This window comes from Malus domestica, chromosome 14 (assembly GCF_042453785.1).
Source record: "Malus domestica chromosome 14, GDT2T_hap1".
NCBI classification, from domain to species: Eukaryota; Viridiplantae; Streptophyta; class Magnoliopsida; order Rosales; family Rosaceae; genus Malus; species Malus domestica.
This window is the reverse complement of record NC_091674.1, coordinates 19,778,882-19,804,188: the sequence shown is the minus strand read 5'-3', so window position 1 is coordinate 19,804,188 and position 25,307 is coordinate 19,778,882. Positions and strand designations below refer to the sequence as shown.

The following is a 25,307-nucleotide window of genomic DNA, read 5'->3' as shown; positions in this document are numbered from 1 at the left end:
CTCATGGCTTTCCAAGCAATCCAAATCAGTCCAAGACTTATTCAACCGTCCCGGCTTCAAAATTCAGGGCCTACAATTGAACCAGAGGCATTTTCACCACATTTATCCTCGGATTTGACATTTCCCAACTCAAATCTCGCGCCTGGAGTCTACCACATATGGAGAAACCTACCATCCAAGCCATTACATCCTACATGGCGAACAACACTTGTCCCAACAAGTCATAGAGTTGATAAACGCCATCGCACAACAGATGACCTTGGTGAATCAACTCTTGCAGTGTACCGAGATGAAGTGTGCCTCAGACGAGGTGTCCCAAAGAAGGACAATAGCAGACGATGAACCTCTACAGCAGTGTCCTGGCAAGCAACCACTTGACCAACCACGAACCGAGCATCCCGATTAGGCCCCTGAGATAGCGTATACTCTCGTTTTAGTGCACAGATGAGCGTGCACTCTCGACTAGGCCTACATACACTCACAGTTAGGGCCACCCTCCGATAATCAACATGAGCGACCTTCCAGGCGAAGTGTTCATTTGTGGCAATGCCCGCAAGGAGCATCATCCACTTCACATCGAAGTAGGCAGCACAACGGACTGAAAGAAACAGTCACTTAATCCAGCTCAAGTTCAACCAGCAGCCTGCGAGTTACTCACTTACCTGCTAGGAACATACCATATATACCATAGCTGCGACATAAACGAGCCGAACATATGGAAAAACAGCCTAAACCAGTAGGTCACGACCTGGGGCAACTGAGAGCTCCGCTACTCAACAAAAACAATTCAGGAAAAAGTTAAAAGGCTCATAACTGAACGATTGCACGATTTCCCGCGTAACGAAGCTATTAACGAGATGCTTCGATGAGACATGACCAACATAGCGGGTCATCTTTCAATGACAAGATCGAACAGACGGGACTATCCCACATAGATTGTCGAATACAAAGATTACTTTTGTTTTGACAAAGGTAGCAGCTCAGCCTAATGGCATGCCAAGGGAAAACCAGTACCAGAATGACACATTAGCCTAACTACCAAGAACTAGGGGCATGCCTTGTTCTCAACACTTAAGACGATTTAATACTGAAGCAGCACATCACCAGTAATCGAGCATCACAGACTTAGTGGTTCAATTCCTCCTACTATGCACAACCTGGCCCAAGCCAACCCAACTCTATTTTAACAGCCGTGCCTACTTACTTCACGGCACCCGGTAGCCATTGATCTATCACCATGGCTTATAACTGTGCCAATCTTACACCACAGTTCTTAGCCGTGCCGATCTTGCCCTGTGGCTAGCGCTAACCAAGCCTTAAAAGGGCGCACGACAAAACACCTAATGATGGCATAATAATTTTGGGAGCAGCTTACTGCGCTTATACCCTTACGTGGGTTCCAAAAGCAGTTCAAAGTCTCAAACAGTTCGCCAAACAAGACCTCGCAGGGTGTGGATTATTTTAGTTTTCCAGCAGTCCAGCCTTCCTCAGCTGCATTCACGACAACGACTTCCATGCTTTCCAGTGCGAGAGGGTATACCAATCTGCCGACACCCATCTGGTAAGTTATTCAGTGCGAGATGATAAACTAATTGATCTCCAGTGCGAGAAGGTACACCAATAGTTCTCCAGTGCGAGAGGGTAAACTAATTGCTTTCAAGTGCGATAGGTAAACTGATTCCCCGACACCCATTTGGGTAAGCTCTTTAGTGTGAGAAGGCCACATAGCTCAAAAGATCGAATGCTTGAAAACTAACTAGGCAGCGAATGGTCAGGGGGCAGCAACCACTTTTCACTCAACATTTCGCCCATCCGACACTTCATCTTTAGTAACTCCATCCTTGATTGCTCCATCTACGGTAGCTGAGAAATCAAACTCAAGCAGTTTCCTCATCTTTAGCAAGCTGCCCAAACCGTGGCCCATGCCACGCCACTTCCTTGGCCCATGTCGAGCCAATCCTTAGCTTTAGTCAAGTCGAGCAGCATAAGCAATGGCCTCTACCACACCACCTCCTTAGCCCATGCCAAGTCGATTCCTAGCCCCTGTCAGCCGATGTGCCACACCACCCTGACGGTTGCCCCTTGGCAGAACTACCAAAGAAGAAGACAAGAAGAATTAAGTTTTTCTTACATCGGTACAGAACGAAAAAGACAAAGAAATCAATGAAAGAAGATTCTTTGCATGGGCAAGCTACCAAATATCCTCTAGTTTTCTCTCTTTCTTGTAGGGACATATAATTGCCCTCCGAAGTTGATTTAATCCCCTACTTAAGGTAGGCTTAAATAGGCTTTGGATGCGTTTTATTTCCATTTCCTAGAAGAATCTAATTCTAAGTCCAAGTGAGAATTTGCATCAAAGCTGGAGAACTCTACACCTCTACACCTGCTGCCCTTTCCTGCGTACAGCTTAGTAGGTGCGGGGGCATTTGTGGAGCTAAAAATAATCAAGAAAAATATAGAGGCGACACATGGATTTTGGATAAAAAAAAACAAGATTACCCTCGAGGCACACCAAGATTTCTACCCGCAAGAAGTGGGCAATCATCCCTCAATCAAGTTAAAAGTGCCCAAAATAAGTATTTATTCAAAACCTATTTCATCCATCCTCATAAAATCTTCTCCACAAGGTAACCCCTAAATCATTCATTTCTAAATATATTAATTAGCTAATTAATTGATTTATTACCTAGTTAATTTATTAATTAGCAACAAATCATGAATCTCACCCAAAAAACCATCCAAGTGGCCGGTCCTCCTCCTCCTAAAGGGGCCGGCCACACCCCTATATAAATGCACTCATTTTCTTCAAAACCTACGTTCTGCACTCTTGCTAAATTCTCTAAATTCTCCAAAAAAGTTTCCCTCAAAATTCTAACTTCAACATCGGAGGTTCTTTGACTAACCCCCCCCCCCAAAATCATTGTGGGCGCGTGAAGCTCTTGGCCTTAACCTAAAGTGTTGTTTGTTTTGTAGATGCAATTTTGTCCAAGAACAAGGAGGAAGAAATTTGCATCCACAAGACCGAATTAACCAAAAAACGAGGTTTGTGTGAGTAAGGTCAGTGACAAGCCAAAGTGATATTCAAAACTACTTTAATCTAAGGAAAAGGAAATTCAAACTTGGGTACAAGAGAGGCGTAGCCTAGCCAACAAGCAACCCACACTTGCCCTAGAAAAGGGAATTCAAGTTTTAAATGGCGTCCTACAATGAAGTAATGCAAAGATTAAGGACTTTTATGCCAAAATGCCCAAAGAAAAACTTCACCAAAGACACCCAAAAAGCTTTTGGTGTACAAGTCAGCACATAACCTCCTATAAATAAGTGGGGAAAACCTTTTTCCTATTTTTACACCTGCTTGGGAAATGAAAAATCAAATAATTGTCTGTCAATGACAAACAAATCAACAAAAATAGGAACATGTATCTATAATCTCTTTGTCAACCTAACTGACTAATTTTTTCACGCTTCCTTGTTCAACCGTCGTGAGGCGAGGCCCTTGCCAGAAAGACTAGGAGTAATCGGCATCAAGGGTGTGTGAGGTGCCTCCTCATCATCCCAATTATCGTCCCAGTTATTATCCCATACATCGTTAACATGCAACACCCGGTTTTTTCCATTGGAAATTGGTAGGTCCTTATCTAGCTTTTGATATTTCAACCCACTGCCAGAGACCCGCCTATTTCTAAAGCTGATGCACATCCAAGCCGATGCTAATATCATTGCTGAAGCAAAGAACAGAATTGCAATCGTAGGTTTTTGTTTTGGGAAGTTTGTGTAGGCGAAGTTTGAAGAATTCTCAGGCTTCTTCCTGGAACTGTTTGTGATTAGGTCCTTCAAATCAAGGTTGCATCGACCATTTCTAGCTTTTAGGACAATTGAACTGCCAGCCCCTCCCTTTCCAACAGAAACCAAAACCGGCAGAACCCAAATTATATAGATCAAAATCCACTTTTAGCATGGTGACAAGCATTACGCTTATAACATCCATAGAAAACCGCCTAGATTTTTTCAATGCAAAAACAAAATGAGTTACATAATGCCAATCATGTGTTCAAGCCAACTTGGCAAGGACATTTGCTATCAATATAAGAAACAGACTTTTGAATCAACCAATCTATTGTGTAGTGGGATTCTTATTAAAGTATTGCTTACTCGGTGAATCTGCAATACTGATATTGCATGGGATTTCGTTACTACAAGGTACTTTTTGGATAGACATACTACCCACGTGGGGTATAGGTGTAAAGATTTAGCCAATTCATAGTAGCTGTATGCATCTGGAAAGTTTAAGAACTTATGACACTCTATGTATCAAAGGAACCAAGTTTCCTTGCGGAAAAAAAAAAATTCTCATTTGCCAATTAGAATACAAGGACAAATTGAATCTTCTATGAAGTCTTTCAAGCAGGGAAGCATTATCAACCAGGTGTGATGTGATGATGAATATTAACATTAGGCTGCATTTTTGTTAAAAGAATTAAGAAATTGATTCTCTATAGCCCTAGGGATCCCTTTTCAACTATTTTGCAAAAGCAATCGCACAATTTATTTATACAAGTATTAGACATCATAGTCTAAAGTAAAACAGGACGATATGAAGAATTTGCATCATAGTGAAAATATACTAGCTTCAATTAAGAAATCATAAAAAATAAAAAATAAATAAATAAACATATTTTGTGATCGACCAACTCTTTAGTGTTCTTTACACTTACTTTTCTGTTTTCTTTCTCTTCAAGTTGAATTTTTGTTTCGTCCAGTTGCACAAAATCAGGAGTTACAATGGTAACCAAGAGAGGGCCTTTGGCCATGTTCTTAATTAAAAGTGAAAGATGGTGAGAATTTGAAAAATGATAACCTACAATAAGTCAAGTATGATCAATGCAAAACAATACAAACTTAACTATAAAAAATACAATTAAAAAACTATATTTCAGTATGCTAAATGAATAATGATCTGAAAACACATAAAGAACATATCTGAATATTTATTGCATGACAAAATTCTTAACCAGACTGATAATTTAGTTGAATGAGAACAATCCATTAGTCCAAGAAATAAGGAAAACACCAAGGATGGATAGTATAAACAAGAAATATGCACAGAACTACCATGAATACAAAATGTAAAACATACCATTTCCGAGAACTTTCAAACACGCAACCAACTGGTTGCCCTCATCAGTACATATATTAGATGTATCACATTCCTCACTCCACGTCCCCTCCTTCCCTATGAGGTTCACAAAGACCGTATTTGCACCATTATCCACCTCCTTAGGCACTTCCTTTGATTCCAACCCATCACTCTGCTTTTGTTTCTTGTCCTTGCCCTCTAATTTAGATCCTTTGCTCGACACTTGATGCGAAAATTATCTTAACACACAAATTTAACCCTCTTTTGACAACTGTAGTATAAGTATAAGTAGGGATCGTTCTGGACCAGGGATTATGAGGGCTTGCTAATAACCTCTAAACTGACTCAAAAACATAAAACTAAACTTAAAAATACTTAACAAGACTCACAAGACTCAAAGCAAACTTAAAATACTCAAACCAGCTTAGAACAACTAAATAAACTTAAACTAGACACTAGGAATGTTTGGACGAAAATTGACTTTTACTTGAATCAAAACATTTAAAAACACAAATTAAAACAGATTCTAACTAATTAGACACACTAAAGTAAAGGGGGATTGAGTTTTGGACGAAGTTGAAACAAACAAACAAGTATGAAAAACTAGACAGATTGTAAAACAAATTTGAGAAATAAGATGATGGATGGGATAGCTAGAGGCTTTTTCTCCACACATGACATGTATGCAAATAACTCGATTTCCAGTTACTACTTCATTGAATTATGAACGACAATGCTCCAAATTAACCGTGACATCACTAGTTAACTCTCAGATTTTCCTTGTTTTATTGGATTGGATGACATCATTCGACAACCAAAAACATTCTTTTAAAGTTCCCTACATGACATCATAATAGAGATACAATAAAAGATCATTATGTTTAATGAAAATCATAAGCATTGACAAAGCACTTGCAACTATGACATCATGTCACTCATGCTAGGAATTGAACTTAACGCGATCGTTTATAAGCGACCTTCACTACATGTGAATATAAGTTTGTAACGATTATGTTAAACTTCCTTATATTCTAGCAACGGATTTATGCATGCTAATTAAGTGTCGACCCTTAATTAACAAATACAAATAAGTTATCAATCAAATAGTTAAGCCAACTGCATTCACGATTCAAGAGTTCATAACTAGAATTTATCAAATTATATTGCACACATAATCATGGCTTTGAAATCACCCCTAGCCAATAGGGGTTTAGCCACTCATATTCACAACAAACCAAAAGAAAATGAATTTAAACATTGGAAACAAAAGAAAGAAAACACCTAAACGCTCCAACGATCCAAGTTAGACAGCAAGCATGTCCAAGCATTTTCCTTCCCTTCATTTGCTACAGCACAAGGTGTTGGTATGTGTTTGAAGGTTTGTTTGTATGGAGGAATGGATGTGTTTGGATGAAGGTTGTATTGAATGCGGCAAAGAGTGGAGAATTGTGTAGATTGGTTAAGAAGAAAAGACTCTGCCTTGCGGCAGAATGTGTCTTCCTCCCTTCTCCCTAAACTGTCCCCCCTCAATGTGTCTTTGGATGGATATATTTATAGGCAAGGGAGAGGATGTAGTGGGTGGTGGTAATAAGTGGATGTAGTGGTAGGTGAATGTGTTGGGTGGTTGAAATGAGTGGATGTGTTGGGTGAAATGACTGGATGTAGTGGTAGGTGAATGGATGTGTTAGGTAAAATAAGTGGATGTAGTGGTAGGTGAATGTGTTGGGTGATTGTAATGAGTAGATGTGTTGGGTGAAATGAGTGGATGTAGTGGTAGGTGAATGTGTTGGGTGGTTGTAATGAGGGGATGTGTTGGGTGAAATGAGTGAGTGTTTGGTAATGAGTGGATGTAATGGGTGTAGTGGATTGATGTTTGTAGTTGTAGGTCAACACACTTGCACACACACATGCTGATTTCTAGCCTTCTAATCTTCAAAAATGTCCATCCTCATGTCTCCATGCTTGCACTATCCAATCTTGGACCAAAAATGCTCCAAAATGCTCCAAATAGCACTTTGTTGCCAACTTTGTTATTTGAACCTACAAACACACGAAAATAGCTTAAAGTACTAAAATAACTAGAATTAAACTAAGTAAATGCCAAGAAACAAGCTAACTAAGTTGCATAAATATGCTCCTATCAACCCTTCACCACTCTTTGCCACATTATCAGATTCTTTCACACCTATTTCCTTACTTGAATTGCTCTTCTTATCCCTAATACCCTCATTTGATCCAACCACCTGATCTCCGTCTTTCTTCACCTTTTGAACATTGTTAGCATTCAAAACTGAATTAGACCCAACAATGTTATCAATGGAACCATTTGAATTATCCGATGCTAACAAACTTTTGCGGTCCAAATCAGTTGTCACACCGGATTCTACCTACATTCAAAACCTCTAACAAATAAATATAGACCACAGAACAACTAAATTCACTCCAAAAATATAAGTTCTCATTATTTACCTTCAAATCAGCACCAGAGCAATGAACTACAATCTACAACAATAAAATCCCAACCAACAGAACAAAATTCTTCTCCATAATCTGAGACAAACCTGTAAGAACAAGTTTGCAACTTCTTATCCGAGGAACTTGAATTCATCCAATTGAATCACAAATTATATAAGCCTTTTATTAAATACACTCAAGAACAAATTTTTTACATACCTGCATTATTCGATCCTGATGATGAAGCCATAAAGAATTATGAAACCTTATAGAGTTCCAACAATAAGTTCTTTTCCCAAACCAATTGAACTTCACACAATTCTGTTATCCTAAAACATTGAGGACAACCAAATAGCTTTAATCAAGACTTTTCCATATCAATATCAAACACTATGACCGGTTCTATCACATATTTTGTACTCATAATCTTACAAAACCTACTTCTTTACACTATAACCAGACCCTATTCTTCCATTAAAAACCAAGAAATGAAATCATTAAGCTTTCTTATTCAGAAAGAAAAAGAAAACCCATAAACGAAAACATGTGTGAAGGGCATATGAAGAAAGACTCAGATTGCTTACCCAGAAGAAGAAGAATATGGAGGTTCTCTATGATTGTCTTGCATAAGCTTGGTTGAAGCAATGGTTGCACAAGCTATGCGGCTTCTCATCGAGCAATGGTTGAGCGTGCATCAAAGATGAACATATTTTTCTTTGAGAATAAAAAAATGGGTTTAAAGTTTGAACGGTGACACGCTTGACGTCAACGAAGGTAATCAGAGCGGAGACTACAAAGTAGTGAGAGGAGACTACAAAGTTTGAACGGTGAAAACTATTTGATAACCATTTTATTTTTATTTATTTTTTAATTTTACATGGAGTAATTCTACACTAGTTATGTTTGCTTAAATATTATATCTGTTACGAGCATTTTTAATGGAAATATCAAATGTTAATTTGATTACTGTTGTGGTAATGTCAGATTTTTTGTTCCTCTGGTCCATATCTTTTTTTGTTATAAATGATTGGCCAATTTCCCTCTCAACTTTAATTTTTGTGGCCGATTTCTCCCATAAACTCTCATAATTAGTCAATTTCCACCATGCCGTTAATTTTCAAAAATTTTAGGCCAAATCGGATTAATAGTCCCCGTAGTGATAAGGTATTCGGAGAATTGCCCATGTGGTAAAAAAAACATAGGATTTAAACCCTTATGATGAAGATTATTAGCAAAATTAACCCAAAAAACAAACTTATGTTAAACTCAGATAAGTATAAGGATAAAAATGTCCAACCACACTCTTTATTTTTGCTAGCCTCCTCTTTCTCTCTCTATGTGTCTGTGTAAGTATACCTCTACGGTGCAATGCAAGGCCATGATAGGATCAACATGTGTCTCCTTGCGAGCTGATCGTTGAGGTCTTCTGAAGGCTTGAATCCAAGCCCAACCATGATGCCTGCTCCCTCGTTTGCAAGCGCTAGCTCACCCTCGAGCGCCTCAACAGCACCACCCTCTGCATCGGCATAACCGGCAGCCCGGACCTCATCATCGGCCTCCTCGCTGTCAATTCTGCAATGCTTGAAGTCTGCAATTCTTGAAGTCTGCATTCATGGGTTAATGTTGATTCTGCCCATTTTGTGTGTTTGCTTTTGCTCATTTGAAGATCAAAGAGTCAAGTGCTTGCTGTTCGGTTTATCTGAGTCATAATTGCCTGAACATGTAAGAATTTTAATGCTTGAAGTCTGCAATTCTTCGTTTGAATACTTAACCGGAAATTATTGGTACATTCCTAAATGGGTTTCTTTTAGGGTAATGTCTTGCAGTCTTGCTTTCATTAAAGGTGTAATTTTTTTTTCGTAAGCATTTGAATAATGTTATTCCTACATTTTTAAGATTACAAAGACAGAAAGAAAATGGCTAACATAGAATAAATGTGTGAAAGCTTGGAGAGTGAGCCGAGAAGAGGTACAATAACACAGATAGAAAGAGGGAAGAGAGAAGGAGGCTAAAAAGAAAGAGTGGTTGGACACTTTTATCCCTACATTCCACAAGCTATTCACATGATAACCTTTTAAAGGGCAATAATGTGAATTTCTCCATACATTCTTCTTCCTTTTCTTCTCACTCTCAAACCAGCATTTTTGTATGTTTCTTCTTTGTTTGACCTTTCAAACCCAATATTACCCTATGTTTCTCATCTAATTTCCAAACCTATAATTCAGTTTCATGTTATTTAGTCAAAGGCGTGGATAGGTCGGTATGTTGAAGTTCTAGTTGCCGCAGGAGGCGGAGTAGAGAGAAGAACGAGCTTGTTGTCAGAGTTGTCTGTGTTGATGGGGTGGGGGATGTTTGGTTGACGACTATGACGGTGGCGACGCAACCATAGCCCCATTCAGGGAGGAGTTTGTACCTGGTTGCGGAGATGAGTCGAGCCGAATCGATATCTGGGACCTTCTAACATTCGTCAAGACGTCTTTTTTAATCCCTTCTATCTCTTTAGCTCTTCCATCCTTCATTTGGGCCTTTTAGAGGTTGTCAAATTTCTCACTTTTGTGATTTTCTTCACAAAAATCCAATCTTTTTCTTTCAATTTCGACATACATTTCTTAAACTCAAATGACGGATAACACCTGGGTGTTGAATTAGGTCAAGCTACTGCTGTGGAGAAATATGTTGTAGATCGCACGTGGGTGGAGAAAAGGAAGGAGAAGGTAGGGAGAAAATAATTTTCTATTGTGGTCACGTGATAACGCGTGACATATGAATAGGAATAATGGATGGAAATTATCAAAATTGGGTAAAAGATTGTTTACTACCCTCATGTTTTGTGGTTTTCAACATTTAATACATCAAGTTTTTTTCATCTCAGATTCATACCTAAAGTGTAAATTTTGGGACAGTCTCATACATCCATTAGTCAAACTATTAAATCTGCCGTTAATTGTGACGTGGCGCCATGATTGGGCGCCACGTGTCATCAACGTTTTTTTTATTTTTTTTATTTTTTTTTTCTTCTTTCTCCTTCTTCCTTCCTTCTTCCTTCCCCTTCCTTCTTCTTATTCTTTTTCTTCTTCCTCCGAATCTGGGGAAGATGAAGGTTTTTTTTTTTTTTTTTTTGCTTCCTCCTTCTTCTCCTTCTTCCTTCTTCCTCCGAATCTAGGGAAGATGAAGGTTTTTATTTTTTTTATTTATTTTTTTTCTTCTTCTTCCTTCGACTGCAACTTTTTTTTTTCTTCCTTCTTCTTCTTCCTCCTTCTTCTTCTCCTTCTTCCTTCCCCTTCTTCTCCTTCTTCCTTCTTCCTTCTTCCTTCTTCTTCATCTTCCTCAAAAGAGAAAAAAAAAAAACCTTCATCTTCCCCAGATTTGAGGAAGAAGAAGGAGAAGGAAGAAGAAGGAAGAAGGGGAAGGAAGAAGGAGGAAGAAAGAAGGAGAAGAAGGAGGAAGGAAAAAAAAAAGGTTGCAGTCGGAGGAAGAAGAAGAAGAAGAAGAAGAAGAAAGAAGAAGAAAGAAGAAGAAGGAGGAAGAAGAAGAAAGAAGAAAAAGGAAAAAAGAAAAAAAAAAAACTTCCCCAAATGCAGAGGAAGAAGAAGAAGAAGGAGGAGGAAGGAGGAAGGAAGAAGGAGAAGGAGGAAGAAAAAAAAATTGCAGAAGAGAGAAGAAAAGAAGAAAAAAAAACGTGGATGACACGTGGCGCCCAGTCATGGCGCCACATCACAATTAACAGTAAATTTAACAGTTTGACTAACGGATGTATGAGACTGTCCCAAAATTTACACTATAGCTATGAATCTGAGACGAAAAAAACTTAATGTACTAAATGTTGAAAACCACAAAACATGAGGGTAGTAAATAGTCTTTTACCCATGAAAATTTTACAACGAGATGGAAATCGACTAATTATGAGAGTTGAAGGGGAATATTGGCTAAAATTACATTTTAGGGGGAAATTGGTTAATCCTTACAAGTTCGGGAGGCAAATTGACAAATACCTCTAAATGATATTTGTAAGACGCATTTTTAAAGAGAAATCATTTAAAAAAAATTCAAGATCTATAATCGGTGCATTAAGGGGATCCACATAATAAAATAGTTAAAAATTATTTGACAACACATTTTCTCATATGTCAAATTTGGCAGTAGAAAATTTATATGTCAATCCACATAGGATTGGCATATTGGTTTAAACTTCTTCCTACTTTCAAATTTGATTGTATGACATTCCACTTAGGATGACATCTCGTTTGGAGATTGTCGAAGCAGTTTAAAACTAGTTACATGAAGGTTCATTGAGTCATAAGCAACGACATTGGAACTCTCAAAAGCAAGAGTTCCCACATGGCTCCAAGATTTGCAGATAAAACCGAGAAAATAGCAGCCCTTAGTGATGTTGCTAATTTGCTTAATTAATTCTATGAAGATTTAGGTTGCAGAAGAAGTGATAATAATATGATGGAGGACATATTATTATAGAGAACGGCAGAGAGAAGGGAGGAGAGAAGAATGGGAGAGAGTGAAGAGAGAATGGAGAAAAAGCCATGTTAGAAGAGATTAAATAAGGACAAGAGAGGTGAAGAGATAAGGAAAAGAATAGAGTGAAGAGAAAAGAGTAAAATAGTTATTTTCTAACTAACTTAAACCTATGCAGCATGCTTCATTGACCTATGCATTAGTATACATATTTCACTGATTATGTCTACAAAAAAAAAATGATCATTGATATATGGCTAATTAAAGATTTTTAAATGACCTTTAGGTAAATAGCCTTATTGTGACAGCCCGTCCATGATTTTAAGAGTTTTGAAAGTTTAATAAAGGATTTTACAAAAATGCCCTTTGAGGCACGCGCATTATTCGGGGTGTGTCAGTTGGTATCAGAGCCTAGGTTGCGGTCTTGGACATCTTGAGAATTCACAAAAGTAGGATTCACCCTTGGGTGTTACATCTTAGTAATTATATCTTTAAAGCTTCCGAACTGTGTAAATGGTTACGTCACTCTCAAGTGACGGCCAGCATGCCCTCCTTCGGGACGGGGTGTGTCACTTATATTTTTATGCCATATGATGTGATATATGATGTATCCAATGGGAAAACTTCAATATTCAACGAGAAAATTTCAATAAAACACTAATTGATATGGCAGTTGGAAAAAAAAAAACACTAATTAATGTGTTCATGATAATCACTTGTCACATTATACGGTATAATTTATTATGAATAGAATTATTCTTTTATTTATGTTCGTCATAGAAGAGACATACATCTAGAGAAAGAATAAATGAAGAAGAGTAGATGCAACATGGTAAGAAATACGTAGAAGATTTAAGTTTACTGTGAAATTCTGAAATTATGAGAGTGGTAAGCACCAAATTCTAATTATTGTTTTTCCCTATGAACTTCTAGGTTTTTTCGTTTAGAAATCCAAATAAAAAAAATTAGTGTATATCAACTAAAAATCCAAATTTTAAATTTGTTTTCTTTGTACAGAGGAATATTAAGGTGCTCTTTAAATACAATCTTAGATTCTCACAAAACAATGTGCTTATTAACCACATTGTTGGGGAAGGAGCAAGACAATGTGCATATGTGCTCTACTAGTAACACATCTCGTTTCTGTTTACAAATTTATTATTATTAACTCATATACTAATTCTTCTTAACTTTGCATGCAAGTAACAACTCTCCCGTAATTGAGTCAAATTTGTTTCGATGAGCGAGAGCATGCATGCCCTACAACGTGTCGAAGAATTGAAAGACACGATCCCTTAATTTTCCGTCTCACCCTCAACATGAGGAACTTATATCACACCATTTTCTTTGGATTGTCGTCCTAGTTTTTTCAGAGAGCGTAACGGGGTGGAGCTTGAGACTGCTCAGCCGCTAGAATATGAACGAATTCTCCGAAATTTGAATGGGATCTCAATTACTACCACACGAAAATCGTCCTCTCATTACTTAATTATCACCAACTTTTTTTGGATTTGGGGAGTTCACAACATTTTTCTGGTCCCCCAAGACCGACTTTATCAAGGGATCTTGGATGGGCACCAAATGATGGTTGCTGCCCTCGCCGAGAAATGGGCCAACAAAAATGCTCCAAAAAAGCAGCGGCCTCAAATTCATATGGAGTTGAAGAAGATACGAGTGTCCAATAATTTATTTCATCCAAAAAATTCTTCATATATATATATATAGTTTAACTTTTAATATGAAGTTCCATCTTCAGGTGGAACCCTCAACCCTAACAACTTTATTTTTTTATTTTTTTTTATGTTACATTAAAACGGAATCGAATTTTGACTTGGTTTATTTTTGTTTAACTCACTTGTCATCATCACTTGAACTAACATCAAAGACTTAAAACCTAAATATTAGCCTTCATCATCTTAATTCTATTTTTTTACGTAGATCAAATGGCAGAATGAATTGAAAATCAAATTAAAAAGTGCAAATCGGACAACAAAAATAAAGCTTTATAGATTTAGGCTCCAATGATTGATTTGGGTCGATTACTCGTTATTTCAAAGAGAATGGCGATGTGTATCAAACTCACCAAGTTTTCACGATGTATGAGAATTTTCAGCTGAAATCCATTGTTTATAGTGTTTTTATTACGGTTTTAAGTTTTAAGGATGTTTCGATATTTTGTTATTTGGTTAACTTTTGGACGGGAACTTTAACGAAAAGCTCATAGTACTGTTCATTTTAACGAAAAACCATATTTTTACACTAAAAAGTCAATCATGGTACTATTCACTTTACCTTTTATTTCGTCCTTATCGTTAAAACTCAAAGTTTTCAAGCCATTTTCATTAGTTTTCCTTCCTTTTGGACTCCTAGGGTTTGACTATAAATACTTTCTGGTTGGACTCCTTTAGGCATTATGTTTGTTATCTTATCAATTATCCTTCAATAAGCTTTTGAGGTTTTGTCATACTTTCTGGAAGGTTCTAGTTTTCTTATTTAAGATTATCGTTGAATAATCTTCTGTCACAACGTTTCAAGTGGTATAAGAGCAATATTCTCAATAGCCAATAGTGGTGGTTGTGATTAGAACCCTGCCGACGATGGCCGTAGGGTTGAACATGTTACCCAATCAGATTTCAATGCTCTTGTTGCTCAGGTTTCTCAACTTGCCTAAACGTTGACAACCTAGTTGATGGTTTACATCCATATCGTCATTATGATGACTAGCCAGTCCGTGGCACATGGAGCACCCAAGCCTAGGCATGTTCAAGAGGGTAGTGAAGGAAATTCGAAGGAGGAATTTGCAGAGCCTGAACGAGTTCAATGAAACAACCAAAATAATAGTAACAAAAGTAACAACATTGATGAGCACTTTTTCGACATGACCCTATTCCAATAGTGACTTATTGTTGACCTTAAAAACTAATTAGCCTACATAGCGTGCATGCCAAATAGCTAATGAGCTAATTGTGTCCTTTAGTGAATGCGGGTGTGCCAATTCATTGACCGAGCTTGGTCGGTGAGTAGAATGAATGCACTAGTACAAAAACATGTTTGCGCGACGAAAACTTGTGCGACACATAAAATAACGTCGCGCAAAACGGCTTTGCGCGACGTAGTCCTTCGTCGCGCAAAATTTTGGCGCCAAACCCTAAGAATTTACCGCTTTTTCCCACCTTTGCGCGACGCATGCCCACCTACGTCGCGCAAAGTTGTTTTGCACGACGTAGGTGGGCATGCGTCGCGCAAAGTCACCAACTTTTTTTTCTTTTCATTTGATCTGTTTGGGAGGCTAGAATGTTTGGAGTTGATGATCAAACTGAAGGAAATACCAAAAGAATTGTTTGCGTGACGTAGGCACATCTTTGCGTGACGTATGTGCGTCGTGCAAAGAGACTTTATGTGACATTAGGAATGTGCGTCGCGCAATCAAACTTAAAGTTTATTTATACTTTCATTAAGTATAATATAAGATTTTGTGGTATCCACTTGTGTTAATACTTTAAATTGACGATCGAATTAGTTCATTGTATTCATATAGGATCCAGGAGTGTAGCTGTAAAAAATCATCAAACTCTGAGTTAAAACTACCGTTAAATCGTGATTTTTTCTTTATAACCGTCGAAATTTGTTGTCCCGTTACTTGATCTCTGCATGCTTGTTTTTGCCATTTTTGGCGTATGCGATCTCGAAGCATATACAAACAAGTTTGACGGTTGGATCGTTCAAATTAGTTTCGTACAATGCGTTTCCCATCAAAACGATAGATTCACTAACACTTAGAGTTTATTTATACTTTTATTAAGTATAACATAAGATTTTGTGGTATCCACTTCTATTAATACTTTAAATTGATGATCGAATTAGTTCATTGTATTCATATAGGATCCAGGAGTGTAGCTGTAAAAAAATCATTAAAATCGGAGTTAAAACTACTGTTAAATCGTGATTTTTCCTTTATAACCGTCAAAATTTTTTGTCCCGTTACTTGATATCTGCATATTTGTTTTTTGCCATTTTTGGCGTATGCGATCTCGAAGCATATACAAACAAGTTTGACGGTTGGATGCTGAAGAGTGATGGACTTGGCGTGTGTGATAAATTTTTTAATAATTTTAAAAAAAAAACAAATTACTTTGCGCGACGCTTTAATGTAATCGTCGCGCAAAACCACTTTCCGCGACGTCAAATTGTATTCCCACGTCGCGCCAGTTGAAAATTTTGGAGGTAAATAGTGAAAGTTAGGCGCTTTTTTTTTCAATTTTCTAATTTTGGGAACCTTGAACCCGTTCACCTCTTTCTTTCCAGTTGAAAACCTTGAACCCTTCCATCTTTACCGTATTCATCTCTCTTCCAGTAGACGCATATCCTCTTCCCATAGTCCTCATCTCCTCTATCTTTCCCTCTGGCTCCATCTTTCCCGTTTGGGAACCCTGTTGACTTCATCTCCTCTATCTTTCCCGTATCTCCCCTTCCCATAGTCCTCATCTCCTCTATCTCTCCTCTTCGCAACCTTGATCCCCAAATCTTGAACCCAGACCTGTCTTCCCTCTCTCTTTCCCGTATACCTATCTCTTCCCTCTCGTTCTAAACGACGGGCAGCCACACGATCGAAACCGACGGGAATCAACTCCCAAAATCAAGGTAAGGGTTTCTGATGCAAATGTTGGTCTGCTTACTGAATTTAGTTGGTCTGATGCAAAATTAAGGATGAATTGATTTAATTAATTTACTGAATTTAGTTGGTCTGATGCAAATCTGGGTTTTAGTTCTTAAGCTTCACTGGGTTTGGTCAACTGCCAACCTATCTAAGCTTTGTAATGCACTCTTTCATTTTAGATAACAGTACCTTTTTGTTTAGTTTCAGTTGATTCAATCACGCATTGGTTTGCAACAACCGTACTTGGTTTGCCTCGTATTCAGTCACGCATTCAGTCACGCATTTGTTCAAAAGATAACTCAAGGTTGATCCAGTATAAGGTTATCCAATGATTCCAATCTGGTTTCTCATATGATTTTATTTTTGCTTAGCTGATTTACGCGTGTTATTAATTCACCTTTCCTTTTTTCGCTTTTCTGCTCTTTATTTTCTGTCACCTTTTAACATACCTGAAAATGATATGAATGCATACTTCAATTTTCAAGGGCAAAAGTTTCTAGCAAAAGTTAGTCTTCACAAGGAACTTGCAGATTCAATATTTTGCTAATGCATTTTAATTGATCAACGTATAAATAGATGCCTTCGCAACATGCTGCTATCTATTGTTAATACTTTCGACCTGTCGCTTGGATAATGGTTTTGTTCTTCTGGTTCACAGGTAAAAGTCATTTTCTTCTCAAAAACAGGGGTGCGTGCTGCTCCATTCATACGCCAAACTGCTAAAAATTATTGGAGTCATGCTTCTTTTGCATTCGTGCTATGGTAAGAAGAGGAATTGTCCTTTTGGTTTAATTCTTGAAAGAGTACTGTTCTCCAGGTTCTCCAGATTTTCAAAATATTATGTGACTTGAGTCTAAAATAACACAAACACTACTATTGTGAGTTTAAACTTGAACTATTACTATAAATTGGGTACCGAAAATTATGCATCTTTGATTTCATAGGAACTTATATGCTTTCCAACAGGTTTGAGGTAAAATCTACACCTGCTATAGTGATTTTGAAAGATCCTGGTGTCAAACCTGTTGTGTACCACGATTGTACATATAATTGTTAGTTTGATTGCTCTGGGGAGTTTGGTATTCGAAATGGGTTTTGGCTTTTTAGTCTATGAAAATGATTGCTCTGGGGAGTTTGCTATTCGAAATGGTATATTGGGAAGTATATATAATTGTTAGTTTGATTCATATAATTGTTAGTTTGGTAAAACCGTAGTTCCAGGTTGAAATTCTTTTCATTTCCGTTATTGCACCCTTTTAGAAAATTAACATTTTGGCATTTTACAGGCAATAGAACTATGGAAGACAAATATGAGGCATCCTCAGGCATCTGAGGTCGTCAACAAGGACATAATATCGCACTTTGTTCTTTGGCTAGTTTATTGCAGAACGTAAGAACTTGTAACATTTTATTCTCGTAAAAGATTTCCTTATTATATCTTATTTTATGTTGTTAATTTTTATTCTGCATAACAGAAATTTTCCTTTTGCTTATTTAATTGGCATTGACTTACATATAGTATTCATGCATGTTAGATGTATTCTTCAAAATCTTGTTCTTTTAGATAGTTGTGAAAAACCTGTATTCTTGTTCTGAAGAATGAGCCTTGCATATGGCTTTTCCAGATTTGTAGGAAGTGTTAACTTTTCACAGGGGATTGAAACTAGAAAACATTTGATGCACATACTTATATATGATATGCCTGACTGCTTAACCCATTGCCTCGAGCTATTACGGTATTACCTTAGATGAGAATTTTACTTGAAAAGACTTAAGCAGTGCAGGACCCAACCATTTAAATACTATACTTTTGAGCAGTTGCATTATAACCCACATATCCCATGTAAAGTTTATTCTAAACCTTTCATGAGGTGGAACAAATCAGTGAAAAAATCTATCATTTTTGCTCACAAAATACACATACTGCCACGGTTTAATTGCTATTCTCCAAGAAGCAACATCGCAGCTTCCCCCAGAGACCCCGATTGAGGACGTCATTGTACCCAAGGATGCAGATGTTCAGATCGTGACTGAGGTCCAGGATCAGAAGTTCGGTCGTCGTCATGGTAAGGTTGTTCGGTGTACGGGGAAGGCGGGGGTTCGTGAAACGGGTGCTTCTTCTTCCAAATTGTCCACATGAGAGGTCAATTCCTTGGAGGAAGTGATAACCCTAAGAGGTCAGGTTGCGGCCCAGGGTGACCATATTAGGGCCCAGGACAAGAGGATGAATATGATTGTTCAGGCCTTACCGATGTCCGGCCTCCAAATCCCGACGATGCTAGCACCTAATGTTGCTCCACCTTCGACTTCCCAGCCATTTCGCCCAAACGATACCGAGTAGCATGATGTATTAAACTTAGAAGACTTGCAGTTTTTTATTTTTTTTGTTCAGACAAACGTACATTTTCATATATTCTATAATTAATTACTTTTTCTTGGTTTATTAATTATTGTTTAGAATTTAATTATAATATTTATTAAAAATTAAATAAAAAAATATAAATGAAAAAAAAAAAAAAAAGGTTTGCGCGACGCAGTGCCTACCTACGTCGCGCAAAGTAGCTTTGCGCGACGTAGGTAGGCACTGCGTCGTGCAAAGTAGCTTTGCGCGACGCAGGTCCTACGTCGCGCAAAGCTACTTTGCGCGACGTATCTTTGCGCGACGCAGGACCTACGTCGCGCAAAACTACTTTGCGCGACGTAGGTAGGCATTGCGTCGCGCAAACCCTTCCTTCACTGCCTTCGCGGGACGATTCTTGCGCGACGAAGGTACGTTTGGCTATTTTTTGGGCGACGTATTTTTGACTTTGCGCGACGACGGTCCTACGTCGCGCAAAGTCTTTTTTGTACTAGTGATGTGATGGTGTTGAACGCACTGTTAACTTCTATATATAAGTGATCACGGCCAAGGAAGGAATATGTCTCCGCCTCTGAGTTATAGAGCCTGAAGACAAGACTGCTAGTCACTATGAAGTTCAAATAAGGTTTGGCTTTCAATGTGTTGAACACTGAGTAACTAGGAACACCTCATTTCGCCAAGAATGCTAACGAGATGACCTCTTTCAACAAGGATTCAAGGACTCCTTGTCGAAAGAGACTTGGATAGATAGTCAGCTAAACTTGAAGCAGTGTTGTTATTACAAACTGAAGGTGCTTCTCCGTCACCTGACTTTACAGCTCTAGTGTTGTTAATCCAAACTAAAGATGTCGCCGGCTGTCAACATAGTGCTGTTAATCCAAACTGAAAGTGTGTTGACGAAGTTAGAGAAGTTAGTGTTTTCTCAAAGGTTTGAGAGGGTTTTGTATAGAGCGAGAATTTGCGTAGGGTAGTTTTGTGTGTTGAGTTGAAGGTTCGTTGAATGTTGCAGAACCTCTTTTATTTATAGAAGTGATTTTTCGTGCTAATCACTTCATGCCGAAGTAGAGTCCCACCTGGATTATACCTTTTCAGCATTCCTTGATCCAATATCACACCATTCTCAGGACTTGGCCACTCCAACTAGATCTAGGACTCTAAATCTATTCCATTTTTTGTATTCGATTCACTCATGATCTTGATCAACCATGAACCTTGATTCTTGGAATATTACGAATCCTATCAATGTTCATCTTGATCCTTGAAACAGTTTCACTCACATTAGAACTTAGCCAAACCATTCCAACCTGACTCCCGAAGAGTCCTTCACCTATTAGGATTCGACCATCCTATCTTGGACTAAACTAAAAAGTTTCAGAAACATGACATGGGCTGAAGTTCTCTGCTTTGTGTCAAGCCCACAACTATACTCGGCCCAAACCCAATATTTTGGGTCCAAACACTTGCATATAGAAGACTTTCTTGAATGGTTGTACGAGATTAAGAGATTCTTTGAGAGGATGAAGGTCCCAAAAACTTGGGCCACGTCCCAACTCTAGCTTAAACACTTCTAAACCCAATTTAGCTTTTGACTTGGTCTCTGTATGGTAGAGGGTTGAATCCAAGTTAGCTTAATTTGACTTTGGTCTACAATATGGTTGAAGGTTGAATCCAGCAGGCTTCTTGTTGATGCTCTCAAAGAAAATGACTTGGTCTTTTTCAAGATTACAGCGGTGAAGTAGGCCACACTAATGGTCTTTTATATTAGTCAACTTAATTACCCTAATTTGAGGGGTTTATTGTGATTAGAACAAGTAGCAATTTGAGCTCTTTAATGTGTAAACGCTAAAACAGGAGAATGGATTAAGGTCCAGAATCTTGGAATATTGTTGTTATCTCTCCAAATCATTCAAGTGCTAAATAATTGAGAAGCCCTAAAAGTCCACAGCTTCGGCCTCCAGATAGGTCTGATTGTAGGCACATTTAAATGTTCATAGTTGTTCTTCATTTTCTGGGAGGTTGGGTGGGGGGCTCTGAATACTCAGCTTAAAACATTTTACAAATAGCAATTGTCAAACCGACCAGGTCCACAACATACGATCATAGAAATAAAATTGAAAAAAAAAATAGATAAACAAATAATTGAGTGGATTACCAAACCGACAATCCAGGCCAGCTCATCCCATGAAGGTTGGAACATGACAAGACACTGGTTTGTTCTCACTAGTGAATCATACGATATCAGATGTCGTCTAACATGAAGATCTTTGACTCAATTATCGTTCATCTAGATGAGGTTAGCTAGCTAGCAACAACTGATTATAATGCTAATGAAAGTCTTTTACATGCGCATGTGGATGATAATGACTTTCAACTGCTAATGTAATTAAGCTGGTCATACGTACAATGCGTCAACAATTGAGCACAAGCACCTAATTATATGTTTCTAACAACAGTTGTTTACGTGCGCATAGATGACTACCAATTGTCAATGAAAGTGGATCATACAATACAAGGGTTGAGCGCGCGAGCATCTAATTATGCTCCTAATAACGATAGTCGTTTACTAGCGCATGGATCATGATGAGTCGTTAATATAAGTGAATCATGCAAAACATCAACGGTTGAGCGCGAGCGACTATTGCTAACACAACGATTGCTAGAATTATTCAAGGAATCAAAGAAAGTGAAATTAGGAGCCAATCAAAGTGTATGTTAACAGTGAAACAGTGCAGAAGTTGAAGAACTATTTTTATTTGTACTCTCATTAAATTGGCCTTAACATGTGATCATTTATATCTGGAATATGTCAAAGATTTGGAACAATTTAGGGCCCATGCAAGCCATTGATGCCCAAGGTGTTCGTAACTTGTAAGATAACTTGGTATATTTCATCTTCTTCGCATGACACAATATTGGCATAATATATTGAGCAATTCATTGGTGTTTCTGTGTATGAGAAATTTAAAAAAAAAAAAACCATTTATTGTGAAACCATTATCCCAATTTGAATTAATGCCATCATGGTAGACCCATAAAATGGAGTGATAACAATAAGTATTTATATATATATATATGTCTTCAATTGTATTTCAAACCTCATATTTAAACAGAAAATATTAGGTCTGCTGATGCACTTTATACTTTATAGCAGCATCTCTCATTGTCATGTAATGCTTCTCTTTAGAGATTTTATTTTTCTTTTTAGCTACATGGAATAAAATTGAATTTAAATTTTATTTTAATCTTGACTCATCATCAATTCTTCTTCGATACCTAGTCCTAGCTAACGGATTTCTTTCCCAAATTACAAGTGGAACAATTGGATAATAAGATTAAGAAAGTACAAATTATCCATAAATTACACTTAAGACAACATGTGTGTTTCAATCTGAAGCTTGAAACCCCAATCATACAAGGTCCACAAGTAGAAGGATTTACATGAAATTAATACATAAAAATGACGGTGCTCTAAACCAATCATCTTCATATGACGTCACGATAACCTTAAAAGTATAAAAGGTTTGACTCAAGTATGTGAATAGGCGGGAAGGAAACGGCGTCGTCGTCGTGGTTGCTGCGCTTATGAATTCACGAGACTCTGAGGATTTCTTCTTCTTCTTCTTTTTTCCGGCAGAGAAATGGCAGTCTGACACGTAAAGCAGTGACAGTAAATTGTAGGGCCGTAGTTGTGACGTTTCGACCTCAGGAGACAGGGAACCAGTTGTGATAGAGTCGGCGTCGCCTGATTGCTTTACGACCAAGTCCGCATACTGCCAAAATACAACTTTTTGACGTTCGAGTTCTACAATTGCCCCTAGTATTGTCCGTGAATCACTTTCTTATGCCCCTCTGATGAGCAAAGTCAAATCGCAGTCGACCAAATTGACCTCTGACGTGATGTTCAATCTAGAGTTTTACATTACGAAAATAATCATTTAATTCCGCAGGGTTCTAATTAAATCCTTCTTATGATTCATGTCACTCGCCAATCCTTCTATTCATTCTTTGGTTAATGTATACAAGCGTTATAATCTGTTATTTACGTAATACATGAGTGACTATCAACCGTTGATGCATGTGATTTTTACATGATAATTGAAATACATTAATCTGCCTATGAGCTTATGTTCGGTAACAAAACACTATACTCCGTGATTCAATCATGTTTACAACAATGTTGGCCTAAGTATTAAGTTTTAAGAGAATCCTCGTGAAATTATTTCATGCACTAAATTTATCTAAACTACAAAGATGAAATATTCAAATTTGTGTACAAAGAAAAAAGCACATCACTCTACTTAAGTTAACTAAAACACATTTTGCAATAAAGATATTATTTAAAAGATTTAGAATGAAAAGGAAGAACAAAATTTGAAAACTCAATCAATTGTGGTCACAAATTTCAAACCCTACAATCGAATGAGTTGAAAGATAATTATCACTATATGCATGTTAGGTTTTCCCCGCATGTGTAACACACCTTCATTTGGTTAATAACACACAAAAAAAATAGGTAAACTTTTTGGGGTTGGAGGGGGAACCTTTAAAAATGTGAAAGACGAAGACAGAAAGATCTCTTTAGAGCATTTTGAATAACATAGGTAATTGAGTAGGTAAATTTATTTTGATGAGCCATGTAGGTAAAAATTAGCTCCAATCTTATAAACAATTGTGTTTACAAAATTTGCTTACTCTCTCAAAGTAGTCAATGTTGCCTACATACCATGAGTAGGCAAACCGGACTCCATATTTCTTTTATGTAAAATATTTTATGCAGAGAAAAATGACTAATTTTGCCTATTTAAATTACTTAATTCATTGGAGTGACAAACTTTATTATAAGGTAATTAATAAGGTAACATGACACGGTAGTCTTTATATTACAATTTGTTATGTTTTTCTTGCCTAAATCAACATGAAAGATCGAGAAATCGAATAAGTAGAAGTACTATTTGGGATTTGACTTGTGAGGATTAGTTAGATTTTGGTTCACATGCAAATAGATAAGCTTTTTTATTTTATTTTTTATTTTCTTCCTTTTCAACTTTGGGGCCATTGAAGAAGATGGGAGGTGGTGTAGTTTCACGAGCTTTTAACTTCAAAAGGACAACCGACAACCGACAACCCTCCATCACCTTTTCAATAATACCTTTACGTTTTTAATGCCCTTTATGAGGTGACGATGGTGTGGTGTATCCACACCCTCTCTTTTACCGTTTTACGTTTCTCATATTTATTTTATTTTGATCGTCGGATCGAATAAATTTTAAAAAATTAATATAAAATGTGTCAAAAGTAAAAAAAAAACATATGTGAACAACACAACCTGTAATGATATACCTACCTTTTCTTATTATTCCAAAATGTCCATATGAAATTTTGAAGAATTAAGAAATCATTCAGTCAGTCGTTGATTGTTATTTGTCATGGGCTTTGCCTCCCTTTGGAACCGAAAAATCTCTCTCTCGTTAATATTATTGGAAGAAGATGACTCATTAGGCTTTGGTTATGTGGCAGTAATATTACATGCTTATACAAGTTGCCTTTATCAATTTGTTGATTCTAGCAATTACAAAACTTACATGGCAAGCATGCCGATTAGCTATAAGTTAACTATGTCATCTCTGTAAATGCGGACATGCCAACTCTCAACCAAGCTCGTTTGAGAGAGTAGAATAGATGTGGTAGTGGTTATGTCAAGTGCGCTGGTGACTTCTGCACTTAAGTGACTACAGCCGAGGAAGGAATGTGTATCGACCTTATTAGATTTTGGCACTTGAAGACAAGGTTGCCTAATTCACTGCAAATTTCAAGATCTCCTGCACCAGGTTTGGCTAACTCGAATAAATTTGTGAGAATATAGGTGCGCCGAATTGGTATCAGGGTGTAAGAGCAAAGGTACACAAAAGAGATGAATGTCCTTATGGTGAACATGATTCAGTCGTTTGAATGCCGAACTACAAAATGCACCTAAGAGTAACCAGTTATAGAACACTTCACTTTGCTGGGAAGTTAATGAAGTGACATCTTTGGGCAAAAAATTAAGAATTATTCACCTATCGAGATTTGGATAGATAACCAACCAACCTAGAAGCACTGTTGGTTGCTTGTCCAAACTAAAGGTGCTCATATGTTGCTTGATTCTATGGCTTAAGTGCTGTTTACTTACCCAAACTGAAGGTGTCGCTGGTTCAACACAATGTTGTTTACTTATCCAAACTGAAACTGTG

General features: G+C 37.5%; 1 protein-coding gene and 1 long non-coding RNA gene across 4 annotated transcripts; one reads left to right on the top strand and one right to left on the bottom strand.

The window, feature by feature from the left end:
- Positions 1–3,459: 3,459 nt before the first annotated feature.
- LOC114820914 (uncharacterized) lies at positions 3,460–9,201 on the bottom strand. The gene is made up of 7 exons (XM_029092247.1): positions 9,043–9,201; positions 7,811–7,825; positions 7,607–7,639; positions 7,335–7,524; positions 5,138–5,359; positions 4,716–4,858; positions 3,460–3,894 (listed from the first exon to the last, which is right to left on the bottom strand). Exons 1-7 carry the CDS (start codon positions 9,199–9,201, stop codon positions 3,460–3,462), a joined length of 1,197 nt encoding a protein of 398 aa, XP_028948080.1.
- Positions 9,202–16,339: 7,138 nt separating this feature from the next.
- LOC114821227 (uncharacterized) lies at positions 16,340–19,161 on the top strand. 3 transcript variants are annotated; one of them, XR_011575210.1, is made up of 5 exons: positions 16,340–16,702; positions 16,926–17,038; positions 17,377–17,480; positions 18,005–18,108; positions 18,674–19,161. It is a non-coding gene; the product is annotated as an uncharacterized lncRNA (long non-coding RNA). The 3 variants fall into 3 exon arrangements; XR_003768674.2 differs by having other exon boundaries at positions 18,005–19,161; XR_003768675.2 differs by having other exon boundaries at positions 16,920–17,038; positions 18,005–19,161.
- Positions 19,162–25,307: the final 6,146 nt, after the last annotated feature.